Source organism: Somniosus microcephalus, chromosome 21 (genome assembly GCF_052327205.1).
Source record: "Somniosus microcephalus isolate GS21.2 chromosome 21, FLI_Smic_1.0, whole genome shotgun sequence".
In the NCBI taxonomy this organism is placed as follows: domain Eukaryota; kingdom Metazoa; phylum Chordata; class Chondrichthyes; order Squaliformes; family Somniosidae; genus Somniosus; species Somniosus microcephalus.
In genome coordinates this window covers 29,347,681-29,364,744 of record NC_141007.1, presented here as the reverse complement: position 1 = coordinate 29,364,744, position 17,064 = coordinate 29,347,681, and the positions used below count along the sequence as shown (strand labels likewise).

The 17,064-nt window shown below is 42.6% G+C and overlaps 1 protein-coding gene and 1 long non-coding RNA gene across 2 annotated transcripts in view; both read right to left on the bottom strand.

Annotated features, from left to right (window-relative positions):
- The window catches only part of LOC147102670 (myosin-4), a gene marked incomplete at its 5' end in the record, with an annotated part of 28,708 nt that extends 24,546 nt beyond the window's left edge, over positions 1–4,162 (bottom strand). The window contains 7 exons of the mRNA XM_085964099.1: positions 2,170–2,306; positions 2,626–2,749; positions 2,859–2,976; positions 3,130–3,217; positions 3,394–3,464; positions 3,566–3,866; positions 3,974–4,162. Of these exons, the coding sequence (XP_085820225.1) occupies positions 2,170–2,306; positions 2,626–2,749; positions 2,859–2,976; positions 3,130–3,217; positions 3,394–3,464; positions 3,566–3,866; positions 3,974–4,162 (1,028 nt within the window). The remainder of the gene's footprint in view (positions 1–2,169; positions 2,307–2,625; positions 2,750–2,858; positions 2,977–3,129; positions 3,218–3,393; positions 3,465–3,565; positions 3,867–3,973) is intronic.
- Positions 4,163–9,488: 5,326 nt separating this feature from the next.
- On the bottom strand, positions 9,489–10,035 carry LOC147102669 (uncharacterized). Its single transcript, XR_015073046.1, has 3 exons — positions 9,925–10,035; positions 9,689–9,752; positions 9,489–9,581 (listed from the first exon to the last, which is right to left on the bottom strand). It is a non-coding gene; the product is annotated as an uncharacterized LOC147102669 (long non-coding RNA).
- Positions 10,036–17,064: the final 7,029 nt, after the last annotated feature.

The following is a 17,064-nucleotide window of genomic DNA, read 5'->3' as shown; positions in this document are numbered from 1 at the left end:
CTCCCCCTCCCTCTCCCTCACACTCCCCCCTCTCCCTCACACTCCCCCCTCTCCCTCACACTCCCCCCTCTCCCTCACACTCCCCCCCTCTCCCTCACACTCCCCCCTCCCTCACACTCCCCCCTCCCTCACACTCCCCCCCCTCCCTCACACTCCCCACTCCCCCCTCTCCCTCACACTCCCCCCCCTCTCCCTCACACTCCTCCCCCTCTCCCTCACACTTCCCCCCTCCCTCATATCCCCATCCTCCTCACAATCCCCCCCTCTCCCTCACACTCCCCCCCTCCTCTCCCTCCCCCCTCCTCTCCCTCACACTCCCCCCCTCCTCTCCCTCCCCCCTCCTCTCCCTCACACTCCCCACCCTCCTCTCCCTCACACTCCCACCCCCTCCTCTCCCTCACACTCCCCCACTCCTCTCCCCTCACACTCCCCCCCCACTCCTCTCCCTCACACTCCCCCCCTCCTCTCCCTCACACTCCCCCCCTCCTCTCCCTCACACTCCCCCCCTCCTCTCCCTCACACTCCCCCCCTCCTCTCCCTCACACTCCCCCCCTCCTCTCCCTCACACTCCCCCCCTCCTCTCCCTCACACTCCCCCCCTCTCCCTCTCACACTCCCCCCTCCTCTCCCTCACACTCCCCCCCCACACTCCCCCTCCCTCACACTCCACCCCCCTCCTCTCCCTCACACTCCCCTCTCTCCCTCACACTCCCCCCCTCCTCTCCCTCACACTCCCCCCCTCCTTTCCCTCACACTTCCCCCCTCCTCTCCCTCACACTTCCCCCTCCTCTCCCTCACACTCCGCCCCCCTCCTCTCCCTCACACTCCCCTCTCTCCCTCACACTCCCCCCTCCTCTCCCTCACACTCCCCCCCTCCCCCTCCTCTCCCTCACACTCCCCCCCTCCTCTCCCTCACACTCCCCCCCTCCTCTCCCTCACACTCCCCCCCTTCTCCCTCACTCTCCCTCCCCCTCACACTCCCCCTTGAGCTGAGCGGCGCCGGAGCGGGAGAGCGGCTCTCGCGGCGGGCGGGCAGCGCAGGCGCGGTCAGTGCCTGCGGCGCGAGGCGGCCCGCGGGGAGCAGGCAGGGAAACCCGGCGGCCGTCAGCGAGCGGCAAACTTCGGGCGTCCCGCCCGCGCTCCGGCTCCGGCACCGTCAAACCTCCCACTGACGGGAAGAGAGAGAGGGGGAAGTAGAGAGAGAGAGAGAGGGAAGAGGAGAAGGAGAGAGAGGGAAGAGGAGGAAGAGAGAGAGAGAGAGAAATTTTTTCAGCTTCAGGCGGCTCGAGCGGGAAACTTCGGGCGGCCCGCCCGCGCTCCGGCTCCAGCACCGGCACCGTCAAACCTCCCCACTGACGGGAAGAGAGAGAGGGGGAAGTAGAGAGAGAGAGAGAGGGAAGAGGAGAGAGAGGGAAGAGGAGAAGGAGCGAGAGGGAAGAGGAGGAGAGAGAGAGAGGGAGAGAGAATTTTTTTTCAGCTTCAGGCCTGCCTGCAGCGGGCCTGGAGAGCAGCCCCGTGTCCCCCCTGCGCAAGGGTGAGGAGGAGGGGGGGGGACGGCGGCAGTTAGGGGATCACTTAATTTCCTACTGTTGCTAAACACAATTTAAAACTCAAATAAATTGTTATTTAATTCCCTAACACATAATTCAAATATTTACCTTAGTTCCCGAACACACAGAAAGTGTGGGGAAAAAATCATGAAAAATCAAGATGGCGGCCACTCACCTCGGTTCAGAACGATAAGGCCCGCCCACACACGCACCGATTGGTCGACCGTCAGGTCACCGAAGCATAGGATTGGTCAATCGTCAAGTCACTCAACACTCAACTGTAGGATGGCACGCGCCAGGAACCCGCCGTACGATTGGTCGACCTCGATGTCACACGGTCGCTAATGAGATGCTAATGAGCGGAATGTTGAACATTTTTTGGATACCGCGGGCGCGATTTTTGTCCGGCCGAAATGTAAATACGCCTATGACCGGTCCGTAATTGTAAGCTTTCTTTTGACGTGACGCGCGCGTAGGTACGCTCTATAACTTTGAAACATATGGAGAACGGACAGACAGACAGACAGACAGACAGAAGAGGTCTTTTATATATATAGATTATAGAAAATATTTTTTACTGGAAAATATATTTTTGGATATTCATATGTGATGATATTTACCTCCTTTCCATCATTCTCTTAAATTCAACCCTCATTAGGAATCCACGGCAAATAGCCTGAGTGCGGGTAACAAGTTGTGCCAATTTTTCATCTCTCATCTCTTCAAGTGCACCCAAGAGACCAGCCTTGAAGAACACCTTAAATAAATTATAGTAAGTGTTCACTTTTTATGTTCAATGCACAAAATATAATAAATTGTAAAAACATGACTCAATTTTTCTTGCATTGTTGAATTGATACTAGAAAGTTTGTGTGGCTTTAGCACTTTCTGCAATTGGGTTGTTCCCACCTTAATGGAGCAGTGTGGTGGGTCTGGAATCGCTTCATATATCTCGTACCGTAATAACAGAAGCAGGTAGGAATTTTGATGCTTTTCAAGTTAAACTTAAAACTATATTCATAGGTTCATTAACCTATTATTTCACAGTGAGAAACTTAGGTTTTAAATATAATTACCTTAGTGTGTCCAAATTTGTACTGGGTATGATCTACATCAATGGATCCCAATAGCTTCTCAGAAGCCTTCTTGCTATCAATGAACTGACCTTCTGGAATGGCACTTGCATTAAGAACCTTGTATCTGTTGTATTAGAGGTTTAATCACATTATTGTTTCTTCTCATTAGAATGGAATATACTCAACAATTTCATAGAATGGAAAACTGAAATGTAGAGTTTGAGGTCCATTACCTTTGCTTGAAGTCACCATAGATGATTCTGCTTGGGAATCCCTTTCTGCAGATTCTAATACCTTCAAGCACACCATTGCACCTCAGCTGGTGTATGACAAGGAAGTTATCCATAATACCTGATGGATACAACATAAACATTAAAATACAACTCACCAAATGATTTTTCTCATGACTTATTAAGTTAAAAACAGAGGACTGCATCAATTACTGACTTCGCTGGTGATTTATTTCTTCAAAAATGTAGTGTCCAGAAAGGGAATCACACTTGCCTGGTGTCTTTGTCTCATTGGGGATTAAACAACGCACAAAATGTGGATGCGTAGTTCTCAGGTTAGCCATCAGCTTGCCTAAGTTTTCCTGTGGGGTACACAAGAAAGTAATATTGGTTTCCAGCTTTTTCCCATGATATTTGTAACAAGATTGTTCTACTTATTAATCATATTTGACACACTTCAATCAATGTTTTGCTAGCCCTCTCAAATTTATTAAAACTTAGTTCACTACAGATTGATAAATGTAGGAGGAAATCATACCCTAAACAGAGCAGACACTGTCTGGAAGGAAGAGCCCTTCTTTTTGCCACCTTTCTTGCTCGCGGCTTCAGCTACAAAAAAGCAACAAATTTGTTTGTTCTAAAATGATTAGGAAAGGAAAGAATACAATGTTAACAAAAAGGAATATTAACATTTGAGTGTAGAGTTTTACCTTCAGCGGATACAGCATAGAGATGACCCAAAAGTTTTACTGATGATTTCTGGAATAGTCCAATTACAGTTTCATTCAGGGGGTCCTTGTTCTTATCCAACCAGCCAGTAATGTTGTAGTCCACAGTGCCAGCATAATGGACCAGTGAGAAGTGAGCTTCAGCCTTTCCTTTAGCAGGCTTGGGTTTCTGGAAGTTGTTTGACTTTCCAAGATGCTGGTCATACAGTTTATTCTTGAAAGAAGTGTCTGAGGCCTTGGGGAACATGCACTCCTCTTCCAGGATTGAGAAGATACCCATGGGCTGTGGTAATGACAATGGTTTTTGACATTGAGACATTGCAATTAATAAAATGATGCCAATATAAATCTATTTCAGCTCTTATTAATGTCATACATGATATTACTTACCTTTTCAATGAGTTCAATGCAAGCAGCCAGATCCATACCAAAGTCAATGAATGTCCATTCAATTCCTTCCTTCTTGTACTCCTCTTGTTCCAGAACAAACATGTGGTGGTTGAAGAACTGCTGCAGTTTCTCATTAGTGAAGTTGATACATAACTGTTCCAAGCTGTTGTACTGAATATAGAGAGCAATTTAAAGTGTTAGTTATTCATTGTATTGCCTTTTTAGTGCTGTTAATTTTAAAATGTATTTTGTTGATATTGATGTTTCTGATTCTTACATCGAAAATTTCAAACCCAGCGATATCCAGCACACCAATGAAATACTGTCTGGCCTGTTTTGTGTCCAATTGCTGATTGATACGAATAACCATCCACAAGAACATTTTCTCAAAAATTGATTTGGCAAGGGCACCAACTGAGTTGTGGACCTGAATTAATACAATATACAGTTTAACCAAAAGCATCAGCCTAAATTAAATATTTTAAATGTTTACACATTATTTTGCTAAAATTCTTGGAAACTGTACCTGCTGAACAGTCTGCCCTTTGGTCACAAATTCATTGCCAACCTTTACTCGTGGAAAGCATAAAGCCTTTAGCAAATCTGCAGAGTTGAGGCCGGTCAGGTAAGCAACCTTGTCGGCATCTAACAAAAAATATAGTGCAATTGAGTATATTTGTGTATAGCATCTCATTTTGTATTTGTAATACTGTCGTACAATAAACATTGAGAAGGTTTTCTTCTGTTTCATTGAAATGCCTTACGTATATGTTAACCACATATCTTCAATACAGTATTCAGGACAATAATGCTATACAGATGTCAGTGTGGCAAAAGCAGAGCTTTGTTCCTGCATCAAATAGTGAAAATGACTGTGTTATATATTTTTTTCATTAGACTTTAGATTGGCAGGGTAAAATTAAAACAGGACTTGCATATGAACGTTAGCTTATCATGTCCTCAGATTGTCACAAACAATTTACAACCAAAGGGTTACTTTCAAAATGCAGCCATTATGTTTATTATTTTGCAGGGAAAATGTGATTTAAAAACTGGTTTCAGTTAGGTGCATCTTGAATAGCATTCCTGCTGTCGTTTGTCAGGGATCAGCTAAATTATGAGTTGTCCTGATTTTCAAATGGAGTCTGGTGATTTCTTCTCTTGGTACCAAAGCATGTAGGCAGATACCAATTAGATCAATGGCTGCGGACAACAGCTAAAAGTGTTGGGAGAAACTCCAAACCATAGTAGTTAACTTTCATTAACATTATCTCTCTCTCTCTCTAATATATATATGCTGGTTTGAAATAGCAGGGTAGGAATACCAAAGAGAAGTCTCAAAGCCTTCAGCTTGCAGAAACAGCTGATTTGCTGGCTAACAATGCTCAGTTTGTCCTGATGCGCTAAACTGGTTAAAGGGACAGTCGTTTCTATCACTGCAATATAATTGGTCTAAGAGACCGCAATATTACGCCATAAGCATACAAACACTAGATAATACAGGAGATGTGGCAATGCCTTCCAAATTTAATATTAATTCCATAAATAATATAGTTCCAAAAGATTACAATACAACTTCAATACTGTTTAGACTGTAAATTGAAATTAACTATGCATTTGATTTGAAATATTGGCAGTGAAATAACGACAGCGAACGCTCAGCGTACGCAATCGTAATCCTTCTGAAAGGCCCTGCAACTTCCGCATGCGCGAAAACCCGGAACTTGCGATTTATCAAGGTACGCCTTGACAGATCATACGAACCAAAAGTAAAATCAGTTTAGCTGGCGCACAGTTGAGCTATTTGCCCAACAACTGCCCAGCAATTGCCCACAAAACTCTTACGGCTGGTAAAAGCAGGCATAGGCTCTGCTTTCATCAGCGTAAGGGTTATTATGAATCTTAAATTAAACATTTAAAAATAAAAAATGATGCACAAGCACTTAAAATTCATTTATGCAAATATTGGCCTGGATTAAAATGTTTAAAATTATTTTTTCAAAAAATTATATTTTTATTGTATTTGGTGTAATGAAGGGAGTTATGAATAATATTGAAATAAAGAACATTTATATTTATTTGAATTGTCTAAATTGTTTTAAATATTTGGGGATTCCATTGCATGTCATTAGGGGATTCCGTTCCTAAATGACTGCAGTGGAATCCTCCTTTCTCAATGGAGATCCAGGCCCACGTGATCCCAGGGAGACTTCCGAACTGCCTGTGCCCCTGGGATCTGTGGGCCTTTGCGCTGCCGTACGCATGGAGACACCAACTCTCCGGAGCTTGGATGACAACAGGTCGGTGCGGAAATGTTTCGTGGGCATTGGCATACACTGGAGGTACGCCTCCAACTGCAATTTCAGGGCCATTATTTTGAATATATAAATGTTAGTAAATACTGCAGTGAAGTGAGACATATGAAACTGTTACCTTCTGTGCCATCAGGCTCAGCCTGCTCTTCACGCTGTTTTTGCTTGAATTTCATGTTACCAAAGTGCATTACTGCACCAGTGAGTTTGTAGATGCCCCATTTCTCATCAATTACGAAGCCCAGGATATCGATAGCACTCTTTAAATCCAAACAATAGACTTAGAATCCAACAGCAAGACTAATATACTGAAACAGTTTTACCTACTTAGTTATTGAAACTTTTGAAATTTACTTTAAAACGTTTCGATGCCAGGACTTATAGCTTAAAAATTCCTTACAATGCATGAGTTGGGGTAAGAAAATACAAATAAAGATGTACAGCTGTCCATCCAATTCCCGCCCCATCAGCCTACTCTCAATCATCAGCAAAGTGTGAAAGGGGTTGTCAACAGTGCTATCAAACAGCACTTACTCACCAATAACCTGTTCACCGATGCTCAGTTTGGGTTCCGCCAGGGCCACTCGGCTCCAGACCTCATTACAGCCTTGGTCCAAATATGGACAAAAGAGCTGAATTCCAGAAGTGAGGTGAGACTGTCCTTGTTATCAAGGCAGCATTTGACCGGGTATGGCATCAAGGAGTCCTATTAAAATTAAAGTCAATGGGAACCAGGGGAAATACTCTCTACTGGCTGCAATCATACCTAGCACAAAGGAAGATGGTTGTGGTTGTTAGAGGCCATTCATTTCAGCCCCAGGACATCACTGCAGGGATTCCTCAGGGCTGTGTCCTAGGCCCAACCATCTTCAGCTGCTTCATCAATGGCCTTCCCTCCATCATAAGGTCAGAAGTGGGGATGTTCGCTGATGATTGCACAGTGTTCAGTTCCATTCGCAACTCCTCAGATAATGAAGCAGTCTGTGCCTGCATGCTGCAAGACCTGGACAACATTAAGACTTGGGCTGATAAGTGGCAAATAACATTTGTGCCACACAAATGTTAGGCAATGACTATCTCCAACAGGAGAGAGTCTAACCACCTCCCCTTGACATTCAAAGGCATTACCATTGTCAAATCCCCCATCATCAACATCCTGGGGTCACCAATGACCAGGAACTTAACTGGACCAACCACATAAATACTGTGGCTGCAAGAGCAGGTCAGAGGCTGGACATTCTGCGGCAAGTGACTCACATTCGACAAAGTCTTTCCACCATCTACAAGATACAAGTCAGGAGTGTGATGGAGTACTCTCCACTTGCCTGGTTGACTGCAGCTCCAAAAACATTCAAGAAGTTCGACAGCATCCAGGACAAAGCTGCCCACTTGATTGGCACCCCAACCACCACCTTAAACATTCACTCCCTCCACCACTGGCGCACCATGTCTGCAGTGTGTACCATCTACAAGATGCACTGCAGCAACTTGCCAAGGGTTTTTCGGCAGCACCTCCCAAACCCGCAAACTCTACCACCTAGAAGGACAAGGGCAGCAGGTGCATAGGAATACCACCACCTCCAACTCCCCCTCCAAGTCACACACCGTCCTGACTTGGAAATATATCGTTGTTCCTTCATTGACACTGGGACAAAAATGGATTATTCATTATGGCTGCCTAAACATGCACAAGAAAATAACAATAAAGATGTACAGCTGATACTCACATCAGTTGCCATCAATTCTTCCGTATCGTCAATACTCTTGACAGTAATCTCACCCTGGCTGATGGAATGAAAATCATAGGGGTTGGTGGTAATGAGACAAGATTCTGAGGAAAATAAAATAATGTTTTGTAGAAAAACTTGTGATTAACCAAATGAAAGATAGCATAAGTATCACCCAATTTTACAGTTAAGTTTCCCCTGTTCCATTTAGCCAAATTGTCAAATTCAGTTTTAATTCAGCATTGCTCTGGTAGTCACTCTACTAAGATACCACTGAAATAGATACATTCATAAAATGCAAATCGGATATAGTTGAAAAGTATGAAAATAACATATTAAATTATAATAGGTGACATTTGGATGTTATTTCTATAGATCTATTGAAAGGTTGAGATAAAGGTATATTGCAAACATTAACATATCATAATGGCCTGGTTTTTGCGGTGGTAATGATGGCAAAACTGTCAGCATTGAACGATGCGGCCATCTGCTCCACAAGTGGAAGATGAGGGATGACCGAAGTGCGCCTGTGGCCATGAGTGCCAGACCATGGAACACATCACATCACCCTGCCCACTAAGAGCTGTTGCGGGAGGTACCTCATTTCTCCACTTGGCATCTCAAGAGGCCATCGAATGGATAGCCAAACTAGACATCCCATTAAAAGCTTTTCTCATCATATGAAACAACAAGAACCCCTCTGAAACTGACCGTAACTTCAGGATTTAGCGCATGCATGGATAAATCCTGAAGTTGCGGTCATTCATTCCCTGCTCTGCCACAGGTTGTGCTGTGGAACTCCCCATAGCTGGCAATCAGTGAAATCACTTGAAATGAAGACAACTTCCCTTTTCTGCTCTAATATCACTGTTAAACACCCCAGAAAAAGTTAAGTCTTGTAGAAAGAGGTGTAATTGGGGATTTAACAGCATATTGACTGCTGAACAACCATTCTGGTCCTAAAAAATTAATTTTATCGTTGTGGAATGTCAAATTTCTCCATTATCATAAAAATTACAACATTTTTATAATAAAAATTACATTTTTAGAAGTTTGTTTATAATATTACAGCTTCTACCTTAACCGCATGTGTATGTCCCAATCTTTACTTTGCTTTCCGTAAAAAAGCTTGAAGTGAATGATAAAAGCTGCTTTTTATTTCCTGGTTTGCTGTCTGTGAAATTTCTTCAAGGTGATTGGTTGGTTAGCCAGCTTAATGACATTCAGTGTTGCTGTACACTGGCAATCTCCTTTTGACAGTGCTACAATCAAATTAATGTTGAAAAAGATAAATTTTTCACCACAGAGATTGCAGCACCTTTGTGGAAAGCTTTCTTTGAGGTCAGCGGCGATCGTCATCGCTTCTCCGCTGACTGCAAATTCCACACCAGTATGTTAGAACTGATCCTTCCCGTGTTAGCAGAGAACAAAAAAATGAAGGTAGCAACATTACAAAACTTCCGTCCTTACCAACAATTTCTGGTTTATGGTTGGTCATCATCTGGTAGAAAATGTGGTAACTCCTTTCAGCTTTTAGCTGGAATGTTACTCTGGATTTTTCCAGTAGATCTGGGGGGATATGTACACATACAAATGTAGATTTACTGAAGAGCTAGTCTACATATCAACAAATTGATTTATGCTGATATTTGCAAATCAAGTTCAACTGCACTTACAGGTTTCAATATCGGCAGAAGCCAGTTTCCCCGTGGTACCGAAGTGAATTCTGATGAATTTACCCTTGAAATGTAAAGGTTATATAAATCAGAGATTTGAAACACAATTTCACAACGCGCGCACAATATAATTGTGTTATTGAAACATCTTGATTGATACACTGGATTGTTAATCAATATCGTGCACACCATGTGGTGTAATAGATCCAACTGTAGGAAATGTTCATGAAACTTACAAAGCGAGATGAGTTGTCATTTCTCACTGTCTTGGCATTACCAAAGGCTTCCAGCAACGGGTTAGCCTGGATGATTTGATCCTCCAGAGACCCCTGCAAAAATACTTTTGATTACCAAGAGTTGGAGCATTTACAGCTAAAGAACATGAATTACAGCTAAACAACAAGAAGTTGCCACATTTTATTGTATCAGTTTGTCTTACCTGTATCTTCCCAGTTTGTTGAGCCTCCTTCTTCTTAGCGTCAGCACCGGCTGCAACTGATGCAAAGTACTGGATGACACGTTTCGTGTTCACAGTCTTTCCAGCACCAGATTCTCCACTGGATGGAGTGGGAGCAGAAAATGAAGAAAACAATTAGCGCGCTGAAAAAGTATTTTAAAAGACTGGAGTCAATTAGAATTCTATCAGATAACTACCAACATCTACGGGAATATATTAAATCAGCAACACTTACGTGATCAAGATAGACTGGTTTTCACGATCTGTAAATAAGACCAACACAAGATCAACGCTCAGAGTTCAGACAACAGAGAGAATGCTGCATAAATTTGTTCCGTGGTTCCGAGTTCAACGAGAATCAAAAATAATTCAGTGCTGGACAACAAAAAAACTATAATCAAAACCTACATACTTACCGGTTGACATGGCCTGATATGCGTTGTCAGAGATGGAGAAGATGTGGGGAGGCGCCTCCTGGCGCTTCTTGCCTCTGTAACCAGTTACTACCTCGGGATCGTACACTGGCAACCACTTGTAGGGGTTTACAGTGACACAGAACAACCCAGAGTAGGTCTAAAGTCGGAGAAAGAATTAAGAACATTTAATTTATTCAATTATCGTTTTCATTTTGCAATCTGAAGCTACTGTACTTACGTAGATCATCCAGGCTGCGTAACGCTCTTTGAGGTTAAACAGCACAGTTGCTTCATTCAGGTGGGTCATCATGACCATGTCCTCGACTTTATCGAATTTTGGAGGGTTCATTGGGAGGACTTGGTCCTCTTTAACAGTTACGGTCTGAAAAATAATCAACAGTCCTATCATGTTATTTAAAGAAATGTGGCTTTCATGGAGGCAACAAGGCTTTTCAAAATGATTTATTTATTTTTAAATTTCCAACTGACACTCTTGTCTTCGGTCTCCACCGTGGTTTTTCCACCCTCCTTGCTCTTGACTGTACCTTTAACGTACAATTCTTTACCGCACGGGACATAGCAGGCAGTTTTAGCATCGAATGGTCTGTTTTGAGCTTCCACTCTTTCCTTATCAGTCTTCCGCAAATACGATGCCGCCTTTCCAAACACTGCCATTTCCGCATCCCCCATAGCTTCGGTTTATTGCTGAAATATACGTCCATATGTATGTAAATAATGTGACCCCGAATAAAATCAGCATATTTCAGTGAATTACTTCTTGTCACGAATAAATAATTCCTTTGTTTATCAGAAAGCAAGATAGCTCATATTTGAACTTAATCTAATTAGCTATTGCTTTTAGGGGGGATATCAATTAATTCCTATCGATTTATTGCTGAATTGTGATTATCTCTTGTTTTATTTGATTTTAATGGGAGAAACATAGAAGATAGGAGCAGGAGTAGGCCATTCGGCCCCTGGAGCCTGCTCCGCCATTTAATGAGATCATGGCTGATCATCCAAATTCAGTATCCTGCCCCTGCTTTCTCCCCATATCCCTTTAGACTGAAGAAATATATCTAACTCCTTCTTGAATATATTTAATGAATTGGCCTCTACTGCCTTCTGTGGTAGAGAATTCCACAGGTTCACTACTCTCTGGGTGAAGAAATTCCTCCTCCTCTTCCATGTCGCAGTTATTCATGGCGTATAATTAATTTTATAGCATGTTATTAACCGTTTTTGCATTTTGCGAGGTCCACTAAATATCCTATCCTTTATTATTTAGTGTAAATTGTTTAACTCCTTCAAATAGTTGGTGTTTTTGCAATTTCAGTGACATCAAATTGCAAAATACAGTTTACACATTCAAGACTATAAGACTGTTTAAATAGCCTTGATGAACTATATATTAGCATCACATTCTGGTTAGCTGTTTCTCATATAAAGAAGATTGTTGGCATTTTCCTGGTAGTCTGTTTGTAAAAAGCTAACAAAAACGCATCTTTGCTCTGTTGCTCCCATATTACTGTCAATATGCGGAATGTGGCTTTAAATGTTCAAAGCAAAGCTATTGTGTACCGTTTAATTTAATAACGCTGCAAACAAGACAATAGTTCGAAAGTCCCATATTAATATACTTTTTAATGTAATGTTCATTTTCCTGGCATGTTTAGAACGCCAATATGATTTAAACATCGTTCAATGTAAAGTAAATGATATAGGCACATTACGTTTCAATTACACTGAATAATATTTCTGTGTTAAGTGATCTGAAATTGTAGGAAATGATGGTCGCCCCGACACTGTTGCGTAGAATGTGTGTGGTATTTATATGTCATTGAACTGCTACTTGGTGCTGTGTTGATGCTGAACCAGCTGCTCGTAGTGCGGTATTGGATAACAACCAGTGGGGAGTCATTAAAGTCTAATAAACATGTAATTGAACTTGATGTCCTGTGTCTGAAAGATAACCAGCACTTACGGTCAAAATCAATTTTAAGCAATGGTATTAAACTTTTCTGATTAGTTTTCCATTTAAGAAATGTAGTTTACATTTGCTTGTCTGAACATCCGTTACCTTTATCAGTCCCACGTAAGAAAAAATCCTCCACAGCAATTCTAGCAAAAGAAAAGACATAATCGATAAATTATTTTTACTACTTTGGCTCTGATTTAAATGTATCAATTACATTTATGGCTTTTGGCCGTTATTTATTTTGAGATAATTTTCTGGATTGATTTCTTCTATTATATAATTTAATATTTTACATAACTTGATGTGGTCCTCTCCCCCTCTTCTTCACTGAGAAAAAATATCAGTCGCCAAATTAAGATGAAGAAAGTTAGTGAGAAACTTACCCTGATGGTTGGACACCAGCAGCTTTCTGTGCTCTCTGGACAACTTATATATGAGCTCTTTTTTGTGGGCACAGCAGGTTCAGTTCCTATATTTAGTACACAAAAGCCTGCTGATTGCATTAACTGGTATTCTAATATCAGGATATAATTAGAGAAGCAACATCAGTAATTTGGTTTTGAATTACTCAGCATTAATCCAGTCGTCATCATGTGTATCCATATAAGTTGAAGACAAAACACTGACATATGACGAGCCCAGTTTATAAAATATCCATCCACTGAACCTCCAAAGTAGGCTTGTGGTTAACAGGTGCTGCTTTCTTGGACAGCACACACTGCATTTATAATTTAGAAATCTGCTTGCCAAAAAATACCTTGCTGTTTATAAATCCACTCATTTTAAAATTAAAATGCAAAATTGCTGAGATGCATATTTTTTCTAAAATATTATACAGCAGAAAATGGCATATTTCTTCCAAGCCCTTGCACATATTGGCCTAGAAATTGCTGGAAAAATAATGGCGAATTAACATTGCTCGCCATTATTATTTCACACAAAATCCAGCAATTTTGAGGCAAAGAAGATATAGAATCATAGAAGTTTATGGCACAGAAGGGGGCCATTTGGCCCATCGTGTCTGTGCCAGCTGAAAAGAGCCATCCAGCCTAATCCCACTTTCCAGCTTTTCGTTGGTAGCTCTGTAGGTTAAGGCACTTCAGGTGCAAATCCAAGTACTTTTTAAATGTGTTGAGGGTTTCTGCCTCTACCACCCTTTCAGGCAGTGAGTTCCAGACCCCCACCACCCTCTGGGCAAAAAAGGTTCTCCTCAACTCCCCTCTAATTCTTCTACCAATTACTTTAAATCGATGCCCCCTGGTTATTGACCTCTCTGCTAAGGGAAATAGGTCCTTCCTATCCACTCTATCTAGGCCCTTCATAATTTTATACACCTCAATTAAGACTCCCCTCAGCCTCCTCTGTTCCAAAGAAAACAACCCCAGCCTTTCCAATCTTTCCTCCAAGTTAAAATTCTCCAGTCCTGGCAACATTCTCGTAAATCTTCTCTGTACCTTCTCTATTGCAATCACATCTTTCCTGTAATGCGGTGACCAGAATTGTATGCAGTTCTCTAGCCGTGGCCTAACCAGTGCTTTATACAGTTCAAGCATAACCTCCCTGCTCTTATATTCTATGCACCTTATCTACCTGTCATGCTACCTTCAGGGATCTGTGGACATGCACTCCAAGGTTCCTCTGTTTCTCTACACTTCTCAGTATCCTACCATTTATTGTGTATTCCCTTGCCTTGTTAGCCCTCCCTAAATTCATTACCTTTGGGGAAATACTGTGTGTATGTAGATAAACCTGTATAATCCCCTTTTAACTGCTGTATTCCCCTCCCCCCGCAAGACAGTTGCAAGCTGAGAGGAATAAGGCATGTTCAGACTTGCCTGCTGCTGAGAGAAGGAAAACCAATCAGGTTTCAGCAGGTGACCAATCCGTGAGTCATCACAGGTTCGCGGGCTTCACGAATTGAGTACTGTATTGTGAGAGTTGGAGTAAAGACCTATTTCTTGTAGCTCGCTGTGTTGCCTATTTCTTTACGCGGGAGACCGTAGTCCCCCACAACCTCACACTTCTCCTGATTGAATTCCATTTGCCACTTTTCTGTCCACCTGACCAGTCCATTGATATCTTCCTGTCGTCTACAGCTTTCTTCCTCACTATCAACCACACGGTCAATTTTTGTATCATCGGCAAACTTCTTAATCATGCCCCCTGCATTGAAGTCTAAATCATTGATATATACCACAGAAAGCAAGCAACTTAGTACTGAACCCTGCAAAACCCCACTGGAAACAGCCTCCCAGTCACAAAAACACTCGTCGACTATAACCCTTTGCTTCCTGCCACTGAGCCAACTTTGGATCCAACTTGCCACTTTCCCTTGGATCCCATGGGATTTTACTTACCTGACCAGTCTGTCATGTGGGACTTTGTCAAAAGCCTTGCTAAAATCCATGTAGACTACATTAAATTCGCTGCCCTCGTCGACCCTCCTTCATAATTCCTCAGAAAATTGAATCAAGTTAGTCAGACACGACCTTTCCTTAACAAACCCCTGCTGACTGTCCTTGATAAATCTGTGACTTACTAAATGATGATTAATACTATAGCTCAAAATTTTTTCCAACAATTTGCCCACCACCAAGGTTAGGCTGACTGGCCTGTAATTACTCGGTCTATCCCTTTCTCCCTTTTTAAGCAACAGTACAACGTTAACAGTCCTCCAGTCCTCTGGCATCACACCTGTAGCCAAAGAGGATTGGAAAATGATGGCCAGAGCCTCCACTATTTCCTCCCTTGCTTCTCTTAACAGGCTGGGATACATTTCATCCGGGCCTGGTGATTTATCTACTTTCAAAGATGCTAAACCTATTAATACTTCCTCTCTCACTATGTTTAACTCATCTAATATTTCACGCTCCTCCTCCTTAACTACAATGTCTGCATCGTCCCCATCTTTTGTGAAGACAGACGCAAAGTATTCATTAAGCACCATACCCACGTCTTCCGCCTCAGCACACAGGTTACCTTTTTGGTCTTTAATAGGCCCTACTCTTTCTTTAGTTATCTTCTTGCTCTTTATGTATTTATAAAATACATAAAGAGCAAGAGCTCATGGAATTGGGGGTAATATATTAGCATGGATAGAGAATTGGCTAACTAACAGAAAGCAGAGAGTCGGGATAAATGGGTCATTTTCCGGTTGGCAAACGGTAACTAGTGGGGTGCCACAGGGATCAGTGCTGGGGCCTCAACTATTTACAATCTACATTAATGACTTGGATGAAGGGACCGAGTGTAATGTACCCAAGTTTGCGGATGATACAAAGATGGGTGGAAAAGAAAGTTATGCAGAGGACTCAAAGAACCTGCAAAGGGATATAGACAGGCTAAGTGAGTGGGAAAATATTTGGCAGATGGAGTATAATGTGGGAAAGTGCGAGGTTATCCACTTTGGCAGGAAAAATAAAAAAGCAAATTATTATTTAAATGGGGAGAGATTACAAAATGCTACAGTTCAGAGGGACCTGGGGGTCCTTGTGCATGAAACACAAAAAGTTAGCCTACAGGTACAGCAAGTAATGAAAAAGGCAAATGGAATGTTGGCCTTTATTTCAAAGGGGTTGGAGTATAAAAGCAGGGAAGTCCTGCTACAACTGTACAGGGTATTGGTGAGACCACACCTTGAGTACTGCGTACAGTTTTGGTCTCCTTATTTAAGGAAGGATATACTTGCATTGGAGGCAGTTCAGAGATGATTCACTAGGTTAATTCCAGAGATGAGGGGGTTGACTTATGAGGAAAGGTTGAGCAGGCTGGGCCTATACTCACTGAAATTTAGAAGAATGAGAGGTGATCTTATTGAAACATATAAGATACCGAGGGGGCACGACAAGGTATATGCAGAGAGGATGTTTCTCCTCGTGGGGAAATCTAGAACTCAGGGGCACAGTTTTAGAATAAAGGGTCGCCCTTTTAGAACTGAGATGAGGAGAAATTTCTTCTCTCAGAGGGCCATAAACCTCTGCCCCAGAGAGCTGTGGAGGCTGGGTCATTAAATACATTTAAGGTGGAGATAGACACATTTTTACAAGATAAGGGAGTGAAGGGTTATGGGTAATGGACGGGGAAGTGGCTTTGAGCCCAAGATCAGCCATGATCTTATTGAATGGCGGAGCAGGCTCGAGGGGCCAAGTGGCCTATTCCTGCTCCTATTTCTTACGTTCTTATGTTCTTATCTTTGGATTTTAGAGTTATAGGGCTGGATTTTGCCAGGCCCGAGGAGGCGGGAATGGAGGCGTGTGGTGTGTTTAAATTGCAAAAAGTGGCGGGCGGGCCTGACCCCACCTCCATCCCGCCTCCAAGCAATTTTCCCAAATGCGTGGTTTCTGATCCCATCTCCGTCCTGCCTCCAAGAGGCGGGATAGGCCCTTAAGGCCCTTAACAACCACTAAATTGCCTTTATAACCGCATTTTGAGAGGCCTTTCCGATTTTAACATGTTTCCCACGTGATTCACATCTCCTCTGAAACACGACAGTGAAACCTGGTGGGAGCACAATTGGATTGCTGAC